At 36.8% G+C, this 14585-nt stretch overlaps 1 protein-coding gene across 1 annotated transcript; it reads left to right on the forward strand.

Moving 5' to 3' along the window:
- Positions 1–3981: 3981 nt before the first annotated feature.
- On the forward strand, positions 3982–9749 carry zgc:112408 (uncharacterized protein LOC550260 homolog). Its single transcript, XM_062441831.1, has 7 exons — positions 3982–4169; positions 4273–4382; positions 5447–5519; positions 5943–6025; positions 6125–6328; positions 7933–8067; positions 9428–9749. The coding sequence occupies exons 1-7, from the start codon at positions 4094–4096 to the stop codon at positions 9626–9628; spliced, it is 882 nt and encodes a 293-aa protein (XP_062297815.1). The 5' UTR covers positions 3982–4093; the 3' UTR covers positions 9629–9749.
- The last annotated feature ends 4836 nt before the right edge of the window (positions 9750–14585 follow it).

The following is a 14585-nucleotide window of genomic DNA, read 5'->3' on the forward strand; positions in this document are numbered from 1 at the left end:
GTGTTCAGCACAGTGCAGTGTGAGAAAACACACAGAGCGTCAGAAAAAAAACCTCAGTGCTGGCCCTGACACCTTCACAGGAAGTGTGTGTGTGTGCATGTCACAAAGAGAAAAAAAAGAAAGAAAAAAAGATCTGGTGTGATTATCAGTAATAGCATAAATAGCAGCATAAGTATCATATGTGAGCAATAACATTTGAACACCTACTCACCCCTAGAGCTGCAACAATTAGTCATTTGCTGGATCAAAAGAAAAGTAATGAGTAACTATTTTATAATTGATTAAACATTTGTTAGTTCCAGCTTCAAAAAATCAAATATGATTAAATTGTTTGGGCTTTAGATAAAACAAGCAAGTTGGGGCTCTGTGAAGTTGTTAAGGGGGTTTTTCACCTCTATTTAACGTTTTATAAATGAAACAATCCAACGATTCATTAAGAAAATAACAAGTAGATTAATGCAGAATGAAAACAATTGTTTGTTGCAGCCCTTCTGGTAAAATAAAATACAATAAGATCTCACTCTATTGCTCCTCAGATAGATTTACATGTCACGCCAGCAGCACAAGGTTTATTAGAAGAACAAAATCCATACAATACCAAACGACATGCATACAAACACTAATTTTGATTGAACTCTGGGAAATCTTAACCCTTCTGATGTCTTTGCATCAATGTTGACCCAGGAGGACAACAGGCGTTAACTCAAAAATGAGGTATACTTTAATTTAAATGAAGTCTATTTCCAAAAATATGTGTGAAACCTGTGGTAATAAGTTGTAATGAAGTTCGCTAAAAAGTTCTAACACAGAATTGGGTGATAATTTATACATTATGCTTTATAAACAGTCAAACCAAACAGGAGGACAATAAAGTTGCACGGTCAACAGGAAGACAACAGGAAGGTTAAGAAAGCCGTGACGTCATGTGACCTGACAAATTCCCAGGACTGATAAAAAAAGAAGCACGTCAGACGTACATTTTGGGGTCAGCTTTTTATATAGCCCAGTATCACAGTATCATCTGCCACAGGGGACCAATATAGAAGCAGTTGTAGTAAAGTAGGTGTGAAACTGCAGTGCCACCCGGGTACAATGTGATAGAGATAAATAGTGCATACTTATTTTGGTTTGATTGGTTTATAATGTTTTGTCTTTCATACTGTTCATATCCCGTCCCTTCGATGTATGGAGCAGGCCATTTTTGACCCAGCTCAAGTATCCCTTTATAGTTAGTCTCTATACCAAATAAATGGGTGATTAATCCTTCATTAAGGTTTCAGAGAGCAGAAAGAATGTTTTCTTTAGGTTAAATACCAATCATATGTAGAGGACACATTCATTAAAAGCATCAATTAACACCCTATTAACAACCTCCTTTTCTGTCAATTGCACAAAGTCAACTGTGCATTGACTGTATTAGTCATTAAACAAGGTTTGCAAATGTCAAACGAAAAAACCGCAAACAAACATCACACATTTACAGTTATTGTTGTGAAGCAGTTTCGCCCCCCTCTCTATTGTCTGTGTGAAACTGACTGTGGGAATACAGACAGATCATGGTTAGCTTCGGACTACTGTGCTGCTGCTGCTGCTGTGGCTGGCTGCTGTGGCTACTGTGTGGAAAGCAGCCACCTCTCTCATGCACAGATGATACCTTTGCACGAGAGAAGTCACAACGGCCGTTCGTCCATTTTCTATTTTCTATGTTGTCGTTCTCTTAATACTTTTTTCTTTATCTCAATGGTGGAATAATAGATCCACCAAATCAGTCCTTCCACTCCACCAAATCAGTGAAAAAGTGTCTCTGGTACTTTTTATAGTCCTATGAAAGCTGTCCTCCACCACAAGGAGGGCTACTGTATGTTGGACAACTACTATGTTGGTGACCTGGGTTTGATTTGTTATTTTGGGTAGGCCTGTTTGCAGGTGCAGACGCCCACTTGGGTTTGAAACCTGGCATGTGTAGCAATATACAGGGAACATGTACAGTTCTTGTAACATTGTCAAAGTCTGCCTTAAACTCTGTCCCCACTGTTCTAATTACAGAAATAAACAGACATGCCAGTTTATAGTTTCACTGTTTTAAAATTGCACACAAACACCTTTTACCTTGTTTGACCCCCTTTGGCGAGCTTAAAATCCCTTTGAATACATGCAGGTTAAATTTGACCAATCAATTTTTCTATATTCTGATCCACATTAGGAAGGAAGCTGTGAAATGTCCGAAGTTTTTATTCATTTTGAAATCCAGACACACCCATACACAGAAACACTTACATAATGTTCAGGTTGAATTTGACCCAAACAGTATGTAAAGGTTTGTGTGCCTACCTAGTTTACAAGGCTACTAATAATGTGAAAAACATTCAGTTGATACAAAGTCCATTAAATGACATCTGACTCATTAACGGTCAATAGTATTCAATTTGACAAGCAAACATACACAATTATGTCTTGTAAAGAACTTTGTTTAATAAAAAACAGGTTAAGTGGTTCATTCTTAATGGCATATTTCTGTCTTCTAGCACACTAACAATGGAAATAAATTATGTAATTATGGTGAAAAACTAGAATTAGAGGTATAAATACAAAATAGGTCAAATTAATTAGAATATTTCATTAAAAAACAAAAAAAACAAACATGTACTAACCAGCTACGTGCCTCAAAGCGCTTCGGGGGCTCTTTCATACCATCAGCCATCAGACTGCATAACACCACAGCTCCCAGTACCTCCCACTCCCACTAAAAAAAGACTGATGCTCTCCTTACTATGTAAATCCCAGGAACATTGTACCTTACCATGTAAATACCAGGAACATTGAACCTTACCATGTAAATACCAGGAACATTGCACTTTAGTATGGAAATCCCAGAAACATTGTACACATGTATCTCAGGAACTTCTGCATATTGCACATTTATATATTGCACATTTATTGCTTACTGTATTTTATTTTATTTTATCACTTTGACCATTACGCTGCTACTTTCTTTTACTTTCTCCCAAGGGCGATCAATGAAGACACATCTTATCTGATCATATCTTATCTTAAATACCAATAGCCTACAGTTGGACATATATTTTTAGTCTGTTTAAAGCAATTTTGATTATTATATTTAATTTGGGGCGTAATCGTGTTAGGGTGGATTAGGGTAATGCGGGACACTGACTAATGTGGGACAACTAGACTCCAGTGCATTTATCACTTTTTCTATTCAGTTATTTTAAAGCTGACTAGTATATGCAAACTGTGTAAGTCATATTGTGTAACATTACACATGTAAACATACAGGCTACTAGTTTTTTAACCTTTCTGATGAGAAAGCAACAAAAAAAACCAAACATAGCTACAGGCAGAAAGTTCAGAATCAGAAAGCTTTGGCCGATAAGGCTGCTTTGCATAAATCAAAGTATTTCTAAGCCTAAAAAATAGCGTCCCAGATTACAAAACCTACAAATTCTGAAACTATTTGACACAAGGGACATTAATACATGTATATGTGCCATTTTCCTTTTCAGTACAATATCTAAAAACTGTCTTCTGATTTAACAAAGAAACATGTAAGGGATTTCATAATGATATTAGGTGTTGATATAATGTATTGGATTCATATTTAAACAAGTCAGAATTGCAAAAAGTGTCCCACATTACCCTGATCCACCCTACTAAAGGTTTTCTTTGTACAGGATAATAGAGTGAAATTAGATGGTAATTCACTCTTTTGGCCACGAGATGGCGGTAAGCAGCTTAAAGTTAGTAGTGAGCTGCCATTAAAGTGACAAAAGAAGAAGAAACAAAAAAGACTAATCGAAAAAGAAATGTTTAAAACTTTAACCTTATTTATGTCTATATAAAACTCTTTAAATGTTTAAATTAAGGTTTTAAATAAATTAAAATAAAGATTTAAAAAAAAAAGAGGAATCGCGTTGCTAGGTAACGAGGGGGCGGACCCAAACATGACCGAACGTCAGTAACGTACGCGTCGAGACTGTGACTATAACAAGAAAAACAATGAAGAAAATGTGTAAAAATACTCTTTAAAGTCACTAAAACCTGATCGATAATCAATGTGGCTGTCTAGAGGAGATTAATGGGCGGCCTTAACAGAATTGGACCTGTCTCTTCGGAAGAATTTGATGCTGAAAGCGCTAAAACCCTCAGTAAAGGTGAGTAAAATGAGAGTTTTTTAGTGTGTTTTAACAGTTAAAACTTCACCTCCAGCTTCTCTTCTTTGTTTAATCCACCTTGTTGCTTCTTTGTTGTCGGTAGATGGAGGAAGGAGAGGCGGACTGTTGGATGTCTTTGGAGCCGTGTTGACCCTCCTATCTGCGGCCTTCATCCTCTTCACCTTCCCCCTCACAGCCTGGATGTGTGCCAAGGTGATCTGATGTAAACAAAGCAAAGAAATACAGATAATAAGTGTAATAATAATAATGTTTATACAACACATGTCCATTCAAACTGTATTTATCACTGTGACACTGCAGATATGAGGAATACTTCAACAGAGACTCATTTATTAAACAAAAAATGCAAAATATTATCTGGTTACAGCTTCTTAAATGAGTGTATTTGAAGCTTTTATCTGTTTTTATATCATTGTAAAAATATCTTTGGGTTTTCAACTATTCATCAGACAAAACAAGCTATTTAAAAGTTGCCACCTCAGGCTGTATTAACTGCTGATCACATTTTATGGATTAATCAATTAACCAGTTTTTGTAAAGCCAGACTGATATATCGATATATGTTGTATGATATGCACCAATATATATATATTTTAAGTTATATGTGCATTTACGTTTATGTTTTTTTAATCTTTTATTATTTAAAGGAATTTATCATTATTAAATTCCCAGTAAAGTTTACAGTTTCAGTGCACTGCGTTTATAGTTAAACTGTAAAATATCACAGCCTCCATTACATTACTTTCATATCATTGCAAAAAAAATGTGTGTTTTATGTCCATATTTTGTATATATAAGATTTTTTTACTCCCTAATATCGGCCCCAAAAATCCAGTATCGGTCAGGCTCTACTTTGATGTATGTGAAGATGTGTGAGAGCTTGTTTTAAATAAAATAAGACAGAGCTTTATTCATCTATTTTTACCTAAGATGCACAAAAGATATAAAATACTAATTACATAATCACAAAGTCTTCACTGTGCTACATCTAAGGTCTGCAACTAACCAACCAACTGTACAAAACCCAGATATATTCAATTTAATTTACGAATAATAATCTATTCTAAAAGATAATGGGCAGTACAATTCTGAATAAAATATCATATAAGACAAAAAAAACAGCAAATCCTCTGAATCAAAGAGCTGGAAGTCATTCTTATACCAAACCTGTTGGGACTTAAATCTATGTTAGTCGACTAACTGATTAGTAGAAATGAATAAACAGATGTATTTAGTCATGAATCTTTCTCCTGCAGGTCGTTCAGGAGTACGAGAGAGCCGTCATCTTCAGACTGGGCCGCCTTGTTAAAGGACGAGCCAAAGGACCCGGTAACTAATGATTTCTGTCTTCTATTCTACATAACAGTATTTATTTGTAGCTTGTCTTTCATATCTGTGGGTGTAAAACTACAGCCGACATGTGATCTCTATCTATCCAGTGGTTTAAATAAAGCCATGAAAACACATCAACATCACAAAAACAGCATCAACACTTATTTCATGGCTTCAAAATCATAATAATAATAATTATTAACTTGTAAGTGTAATTTTTTTCTTTTGTTTTATTTGTCAGTGATATGTTGTTTATGTATGAAAGTTGTAAGAATGAACTAACAATGAGAAAGCTTCACTGAGAAGAGAATAACAACAAGAAGAAAAACACATTTTTGACTCCATAGCGAGACTTTTAAGTGTTAAAAGGTTTCGATATGTGAGTGTTTCTCATCTCTCCTTCCTCTCCTTCTCTCGCAGGTCTGTTCTGGATCATCCCCTGGCTGGACGTCATCCAGAAAGTAGACCTGCGGACCGTCTCCTTCGATGTTCAGCCACAAGAGGTCAGCAGCAGCTCTGATATGAAGATCACAGACTAGCACACAGAAGCAGTTCTTACTCACCTTCCTCTCCCTCCTCCTCCTCTTCCTCTTCCTCCTCAGGTCCTGACTGCAGACGGGGTGCCGTTAAAGGTGGACGCCGTGGTGTTTTACCGCGTGGTGGACCCGTGTGTCTGGGTGACACGTGTTCAAAACGGTTACCAGGCAACACAGACGCTGGCTCAGACCACGCTGAGAGCCGCTCTGGGCGCACACACTCTGACAGACGTGCTCACGCAGAGGAGACGCATCACACAGAGGATGGAGGTGAGGGAGATGATGACAGAGGAAACAATTAATATGAGTTATGATCAATGATGATAATCTAATTACATTTATCAATTAATGCAGATTTAATTATTCAGAAATTATTCGCAATGAAACAAATTCTTATGTTATTGTTGCATTCAGATCACAGAGGTATATTATCTTTTTTATAGGAAGATAAATCCTTGGTCACCCTAAAAAAAAGCCAGTATCTTAAGTAGAGCTGCAATGATTAGTCAATTAATTAATTAGTCGATCATTAGAGAATTAATATGCAACCATTTTTGATAACTGATGAATCATTTTGGTTATTTTTCATGTAAAAATAACTTCTTAAAATGAAGATTTGCAGTTTTTCTTGACATAGATGATAATATATCTTAATATATCAACATTTTTAAACTCAGTGTATAAGGAAAATTGAGTTTTAAAGTTTTAAAATGTCTTAAATTTAGGTTTTTTATATTCAAGGTCTAAAAATGGAACTGAAATTGTAGGGTGTAAGGTGTGTAAAATTTTATTTGAGTGTAATTATATTTGTTCAGTTTATGTTATTTATCATTAATATCATTATTTTCTTATCAACTTATTAATTAAAGTAAAACATAATCAACAGTTGGAACTATAATTAAACTAATCATTAGTTACAGTCCTATATAAATGACTTGAAAATGAGCTCCATTTCAACCCACTACAACAGTAAAATTCTGCTTTTACATTATTATATATCTCTACTATACTATACATGTAGTAATACAGACTATTACTGCAGTAACATTAGTATTTTTACACCAGTAAAGTATCTAAATTCTTCCTCCACCACTGTTTGCTGAGCAATTTTAATACAAGAAGCAGCAATGGGGTTTTTTTTGTTTTTTTTTTACTTAAAGAGGTTTTAAAAAGGTCTTTAAAGTAATTAAATGTGTACTTAAAATATGCAGATCCCCTGTTACACCACCTGTGAGGGTATTAATATTCCATGTAGGTCACTGTCACATAGCTTTAGGTGTTTACTCAGCTGATTTTGTGCACACTCTGTTCATGTCCATTCCTAAAGTGGCTTAGTGTGGTATAAGGTAGGTGTGTCTGAGAGTAGTGACGTGTGTACTACAGGTGTCCCAGCAGTGGCGTTGTGTATGTGTGTATAAAACCAGACTGCAGGGAGCATGCAGGACGCTCTCAGTCAGGTCTTTTATTGGTTGAAGCGTCCACTTGCAAATACCTGACTAAACTAGAAGCATCACTCTCTCTTGTTCTCAGTCGTCTGTTTTCCAGAAAGTTTTATTTTGTCCTGCTGGAGTGTGCAGTACAATGTAATGTGCAATATATTTATTTATTTATTATTATTATTCAGTTATTCATTTATTTATTCTACATTCGAGTTAAGGTTGATTTTGTTCTTTTTTTATGTGTTTTATCCTTTCATTGGTAGTTTAGAAATTTCATCGTGCAGTTGCTGTTCAGTGACTATAAACTTATTATATAATATTATATATATTATGTGGTCCAATTATTTCCATATATCAGAATTTCTTTTTTATAGGCTTCGGTTTGATCTTCAGTGTGTTCTCGGTGCATCTTGTCATGTCCGATCCGTCCTGCAGGAGGCGCTGTTGGCCGCATCCAGACGGTGGGGCGTTCAGGTGGAGCGGGTGGAGCTTAAAGACCTGACTCTTCCCATCAGCCTGCAGCGCTGCATGGCTTCAGAGGCGGAGGCTGCCAGGAAGGCCAGAGCGAAGGTACCCGTCTACACACACACACACACACACACACACACACACACACACACACACACACACACACACACACACACACACACACACACACACACAATCTGCCTGTCAGATGCTTCCTGTCAGCTTCGGTTTTACAGATTTGTGTTTTTCTCAGCACTCAGCAAACACCAACACAGTCTGAGCTGCTGCCATCTGTCTGAGTCACTGCAGTTTAATGTACAGTAAGGTGTGTGTGTGTGTGTGTGTGTGTGTGTGTGTGTGTGTGTGTGTGTGTGTGTGTGTGTGGGGGTCAGTTATTCAGGTCATGGGATATCCAGCAGTTTTAAATAAAGAACATGCAGTAGTAGAATATCTTAGGAAGGTTCTGTCTGGTTCTGTTTGGTTTGTTTTTGGTTGTGTTTGGTTCTGTCTGGTTCTGTCTGGTTGTGTTTGGTTTTGTTTGGTTCGGTCTGGTTCTGTTTTGTTCTGTCTGGTTGTGTTTGGTTCGGTCTGGTTGTGTTTGGTTGTATCTGGTTGTGTCTGGTTGTGTTTGGTTGTGTCTGGTTGTGTCTGGTTGTGTCTGGTTGTGTCTGGTTCTGTCTGGTTGTGTTTGGTTGTATCTGGTTGTGTCTGGTTGTGTTTGGTTGTGTCTGGTTGTGTTTGGTTCGGTCTGGTTGTGTCTGGTTGTATCTGGTTGTGTCTGGTTGTGTCTGGTTGTGTCTGGTTCTGTCTGGTTGTGTTTGGTTGTGTTTGGTTGTGTCTGGTTGTGTCTGGTTGTGTCTGGTTCTGTCTGGTTGTATCTGGTTCTGTCTGGCTGTGTTTGGTTGTGTTTGGTTCTGTCTGGTTGTGTTTGGTTCTGTCTGGTTCTGTTTATTTTTGTCTGGTTCTGTTTGGTTCTGTCTGGTTGTGTTCGGTTGTGCCTGGTTGTGTTTGGTTCTGTCTGGTTCTGCTTGGTTCTGTTTAGTTCTGCAGTAGAGTGCAGCTGTGTACGAGTGTGGTTTGGTTTTATGAGTCATCAGTGAACATCTGAACTATAATAAAACTTCATGAGGAACCGGATGGTGGCATTGTGGCTCTTTCATTAGCAGGGGACATCCCAGCTCTATATTTATATTCGCTACATGATTTCCAGTTAAAAGAAACTCATTATTTATCTTCTACTGGTCCTTTATGCAGCCCCTCAAAAGAGAATTATGGCTCAAATAGTTTATAAAGTTAATTTAAAATGTTCCTTTATCATTTTCTTAAGTGAAATATTCTTATCTAACCAACATGCTGTGTTACAGGAAATATCTATATGAGACTCTTTCGAGGATTTCCTTCTTTCCTGCTGCTCTTGTTGGTGTTTAAAATGTCTAAAATATTCTTTCTCTTTGTGTCTCAGATGATTCTGGCTGAAGGAGAAGTAAATGCGTCCCGTGCTTTAAAGGAAGCAGCATCAGGACTTTCTCCCATCGCTTTCCAGCTCAGATACCTGCAGTCTTTATCCTCCCTGGACAGCAGCACCTCCATCGTGGTCTTCTCTCTCCCCACAGAACTGCTGGATGTGTTCTTCTCTCATCAGCTGATCTCTGCAGGGAGATAAACATTTAGACTGAGCTTAAAACCAAAGGAACAAAACAAGCAAACTAAACTACCTGTGAGTGTCAAATACATTTTATATTTTGTTTTAAATTTTGTAATAATGTGCTTTAAATAAATATCAAATACTCTGACGATAAAAAAGACTTCTGTTATTATTTTCACTGTAGACTGTGGGAACACCATTTCCCAGAATTCACCTGTCACTTAAACAGTGGTTGAAGAAACATCCAGGTCCTTTACTACAGTTAAAGTATATAAGTATTATGAGTGACGTAGTATGCAGTCGTAGTATTCCTTCCCTCCTTCCTTCCTTCCTTCCTCCCTCCTTTTCTTCCTTCCTTCCTTTCCTCCTTCCTTCCCTTCCTTCATTCCTCCCTCCTTTCCTCCCTTCCTTCCTTTCCTCCTTCCTTCCCTTCCTTCATTCCTCCCTCCTTTCCTTCCTTTCCTTCATTCCTCCCTCCTTTCCTTCCTTCCATCTTTCCTTCCTTCCTTCTTTCCTCCTTTCCTTCCTCTCTCCCTCCTTTTCTTCCTTCCTTCATTCCTTCCTCCCTCCTTTTCTTCCTTCCTTCCTTCCTTTCCTCCCTCCTTCCTTCCTTCCTTCCATCATTATTTCCTTCCTTCCTTGACTCGAGGACAATAATCTAATATCAGGTCAAGCTTTATATCTGTTGCTCCAAGTGACAAACGTTGAAACCTCAGGTGTCTCAGGTGTTATGAAACAGAAAGTTAAACCTCTGCTTCCTGCTCAGAGGAGACGTTGGTTATAAGTCATAATACCGCTCATGGTTTCAGAGCACAGATACATGTTGGGTCATCATTACCTAACACACACATGAATATGTTCAGGTTCATCGGTTTAGACGTGATTATCGACAAGCTTTAAGCTTTGAAGACTCTTATAATAGAACATTTAGCCCCTCTGACTTATGTGACCTGTTCCATCCCACCTGCAACAACATCAGAGTGTTTCATTTATGGAGTTAATGTGAGTAAAAGTCTAATTATTTAAAGTGCAAAAAGATTTTAACCTTGGTGCATCAGAGTCGCTCCATCATCTTCACTGTGATCTTTATAACACCGAACCCGTTTACTGACATCCAGATGTGTTAATGCAGCTGCTGTTTAATGTGAAAGTATTACAGTAAAAGTACTGCAGTATTATGAGCGATGTAGTATGTAGTATTACAGTAAAAGTACTGCAGTATTATGAGCGATGTAGTATGTAGTATTACAGTAAAAGTACTGCAGTATTATGAGCGATGTAGTATGTAGTATTACAGTAAAAGTACTGCAGTATTATGAGTGATGTAGTATGCAGTATTACAGTAAAAGTACTGCAGTATTATGAGCGATGTAGTATGCAGTATTACAGTAAAAGTACTGCAGTATTATGAGTGATGTAGTATGCAGTATTACAGTAAAAGTACTGCAGTATTATGAGTGATGTAGTATGCAGTATTACAGTAAAAGTACTGCAGTATTATGAGTGATGTAGTATGCAGTATTACAGTAAAAGTACTGCAGTATTATGAGTGATGTAGTATGCAGTATTACAGTAAAAGTACTGCAGTATTATGAGTGATGTAGTATGCAGTATTACAGTAAAAGTACTGCAGTATTATAGTGATGTAGTATGCAGTATTACAGTAAAAGTAGTGCAGTATTATGAGTGATGTAGTATGCAGTATTACAGTAAAAGTACTGCAGTATTATGAGTGATGTAGTATGCAGTATTACAGTAAAAGTACTGCAGTATTAGGAGTGATGTAGTATGCAGTATTACAGTAAAAGTACTGCAGTATTATAGTGATGTAGTATGCAGTATTACAGTAAAAGTAGTGCAGTATTATGAGTGATGTAGTATGCAGTATTACAGTAAAAGTACTGCAGTATTATGAGGTGTTTTAGTCTGACATGCTGGTGTGGAATTAAGCCTAGGGGTCGGGGCCCTCCAAAAATAAGTGTGGAGCTGCAAGTTCAGTAAAATTTACACTTGTAACACATGCATGTATTTTAAAAGGTTTTGTTAGTGAAACACACCAAGATATTAATTTTACATTCAATTTTCATATGAATAAGACAAAAAACATACAGCCTTCTGTCATTAATAAGGCCAAAGCCAGTGATCATTAAACATTTTATATTAGGTTCTGTCACTGAGAATACTGTAAAAGTTGAATAAAACAAGTAAATGTTAATATTTTCTTTTATTTCTTTCTTTTCTTTTATCCAATATATTGTTTTGTGTGTTGTTGTGTTGCTGTTAATGTTTCTCAACACAATAGTTAATGAAGATTCCTCCTCAATGGTCTTTCAAGATAAAATAAAGGTTAATAAATAAATAATAAATAAATCTAAATATAGAAAATATAAAGTAATATGATGATAATTTTACAAAATTGCTGCATTTTTTTTTTACAAGATTGTGTTAGTAGTAGGAAATACGCTACAATTACAATTAACTGTTAAATTCCATAATGATAAAAGTGTCTTTCTTATAAAAAAAATAATGCATTTTTTACAGTGTCCTGTAATTTAAAAAAGACAAAGTGAAGTCTGACTGCACGTCCGCTGCTTTTATAATCTCTTCACCCTGATCAGGCCTCTCTTATTTGCCAGGTCATGTGACTGATGACGGGGGCGTGGCCTCCAATGATAAGCTCGTTAACAACCAGAACATTGTGACCTGTAGTAACCTTTGACCTGGCTCCTCATCTGTTCAGTGCCGTCTGCAGAAACACAAGAACGGAGACTCTGTCTCAGTTTTAGAAAAGAAAGCAGAGTCTGTCCAGTCAGGTGGGTCATGGATAAATCTCCTCTTTAATCTGCATTATCAATTAACTTGATTAATTAAATCAGGTATTGTGTTTTTTTGTGTCCATGTGGTTTAGATTAAATTTAAAAGGGGTTAAAATGTGAAAATAAACGTATGAATAACTTGCCCACATTCTTTGTTTGTGGACCCAGCATCAAATTTCTGCTTTTAATCCATTTAGAGAGAATATATTAGAGGATTATGGCAAAAATGTCTAAGTGGTGTAACCATAAAAACTTTGTACCAAATAATTCAACTTGCTTAAAAACAGTAAATTGTCAATAAAACACCATATCAACTAGTTTGGCATGATCTTACATTATAACTTTATATTAAATAAAGGTAATGGAATACAATTGTTCTAAATATTACTTTTCATCTGGTAACCATGGAGATCAGGAAACATTTACATGTTTTAAATGAAGTCATTATTAGTACAAGTCCACTTAAATACACTGTAGGTGATAAAATATGTAATATTTATCTTTCTACTGTGGTTACACCATTTGACATTTTCAGGAGCATTCAGTCTTACTTTTGGTAAAGTTAGTAAGCACCGAGTCCAGTTCAGATCTTTATTGTCCTACAAGAGGAAGCCTGTTTTACAGAAAAGCCGCAACACAAAAACATGAAAATATAAACACAATGAGACAATAAAAGATGAAGTAAAACTGTTGGTAATATACACAAAATTCAGGCAAAAAGGTTTTAAAGCAAAGAAAACAGCAACAAGAAGAGTAAAGAGAAGAAAAATAAAGTGATTTTTGACCCATAATGAAGCAGAAACTCTGCAGGATATTGGTTTTCTCGTCTTAACTTAGTGTTCAGTGTATTTCACTCTCCCAACCACGACTGGTTTCCTTAAAAAAAAATCTATTTTTTGACATTGCTAGGAAAAATGTGTGTTTTCAACTCAAGTAAATGTTATTGACATAGCAACAAGTCACAACAAAAGTGAACTCAGGGCATATTTCACACAGAGCGGACTCTTTAAAGCAGAAGGTTTTGATCCAACACAGCCTCATATTGCTGTTTGACAAACTTCAGACTACATCAAATACATAAGAAGTCTGTCTGAAGGTGTTTAAATCAGGAGAGACCAGAGAATGAAGCAACGTTTTTGATGCTTGGACTCTGCAGGGAGATTTTAAATCCATAGAGTTCAGACACTGGTGATGTTTTACTAAATGAACAATACATTTCTACCTCATGGTGGCGTTAGAGATCACCACAGAAAGCAGCGGGGGCGGATTTAGGAGATCTGTGGCTATAAGCTCAGAGCTTTTTGGATAGTTCAGATGCACAGAATTAAATACTTACTGCATTGTCTGAATACTGCAAACATTAATAATAGTAGTAGTGGCTTTTTTTGGTCCTTATTAACTTTTTTAACATGCATTTTCCAGAGAAATAAATAAGAATTAGGCATAAAAATCAATAAAATCAAAAGGAAAACTAAAAATATTGCTGAGTTAAAGGCGACCAGAGAGAGAGAGAGAATATTACAACTTTTTTCTCATAATGTTACGACTTTATTCTCTTAATATTATGACTTGTAATATTATGACTTTATTCTCTTAATTTCCCCCCCCCCCCCAAAAAAAGAAAAGTTCTCTTAGTCTGGCCCTAATACTTCGTCGTAATGAACAGTATGTGAGGGTTAAATAACCAAATATACTCTTCACAAACTGTTCATCTGTGTTTGACTGTGATCAGATTATAAAGAACTCATGTTTTAGAGGTTTTACAGCTGAACCCCCCCAGAGCGACTCCTCTACATGCTTCTCTCTCTCTCACCCCCCCCCCCCCCCCCCCCCCCCCCCCCCCCCCCCCCCCTCTCTCTCTCTCTGACGTCTAACCGGTGTGATTGTACGTTTCTCAGCGCTGCACTCTCACATTACAGCAGCTCTACTTGAGCCTCAGTGAGTCTCGCTGCGTTTGAAGTGTGTTTTGGAGTCAGTAGCATGTTAAATTACATGTGTTGTGATGTTGAATAGAGAGAGTACAGGGCGGGATGGGATGGGCAGCGTGGTCAGCAGCTATGTGGAGCTATTAATAACCAGCGCTGGTTTCTACTGTAACACATAAACCCCCAAATTCATACTTTAACCCCCCTGAAACAGCAATGACAGGCTGAGTAGGG

This window comes from Scomber scombrus, chromosome 20, assembly GCF_963691925.1.
Source record: "Scomber scombrus chromosome 20, fScoSco1.1, whole genome shotgun sequence".
NCBI lineage: Eukaryota > Metazoa > Chordata > Actinopteri > Scombriformes > Scombridae > Scomber > Scomber scombrus.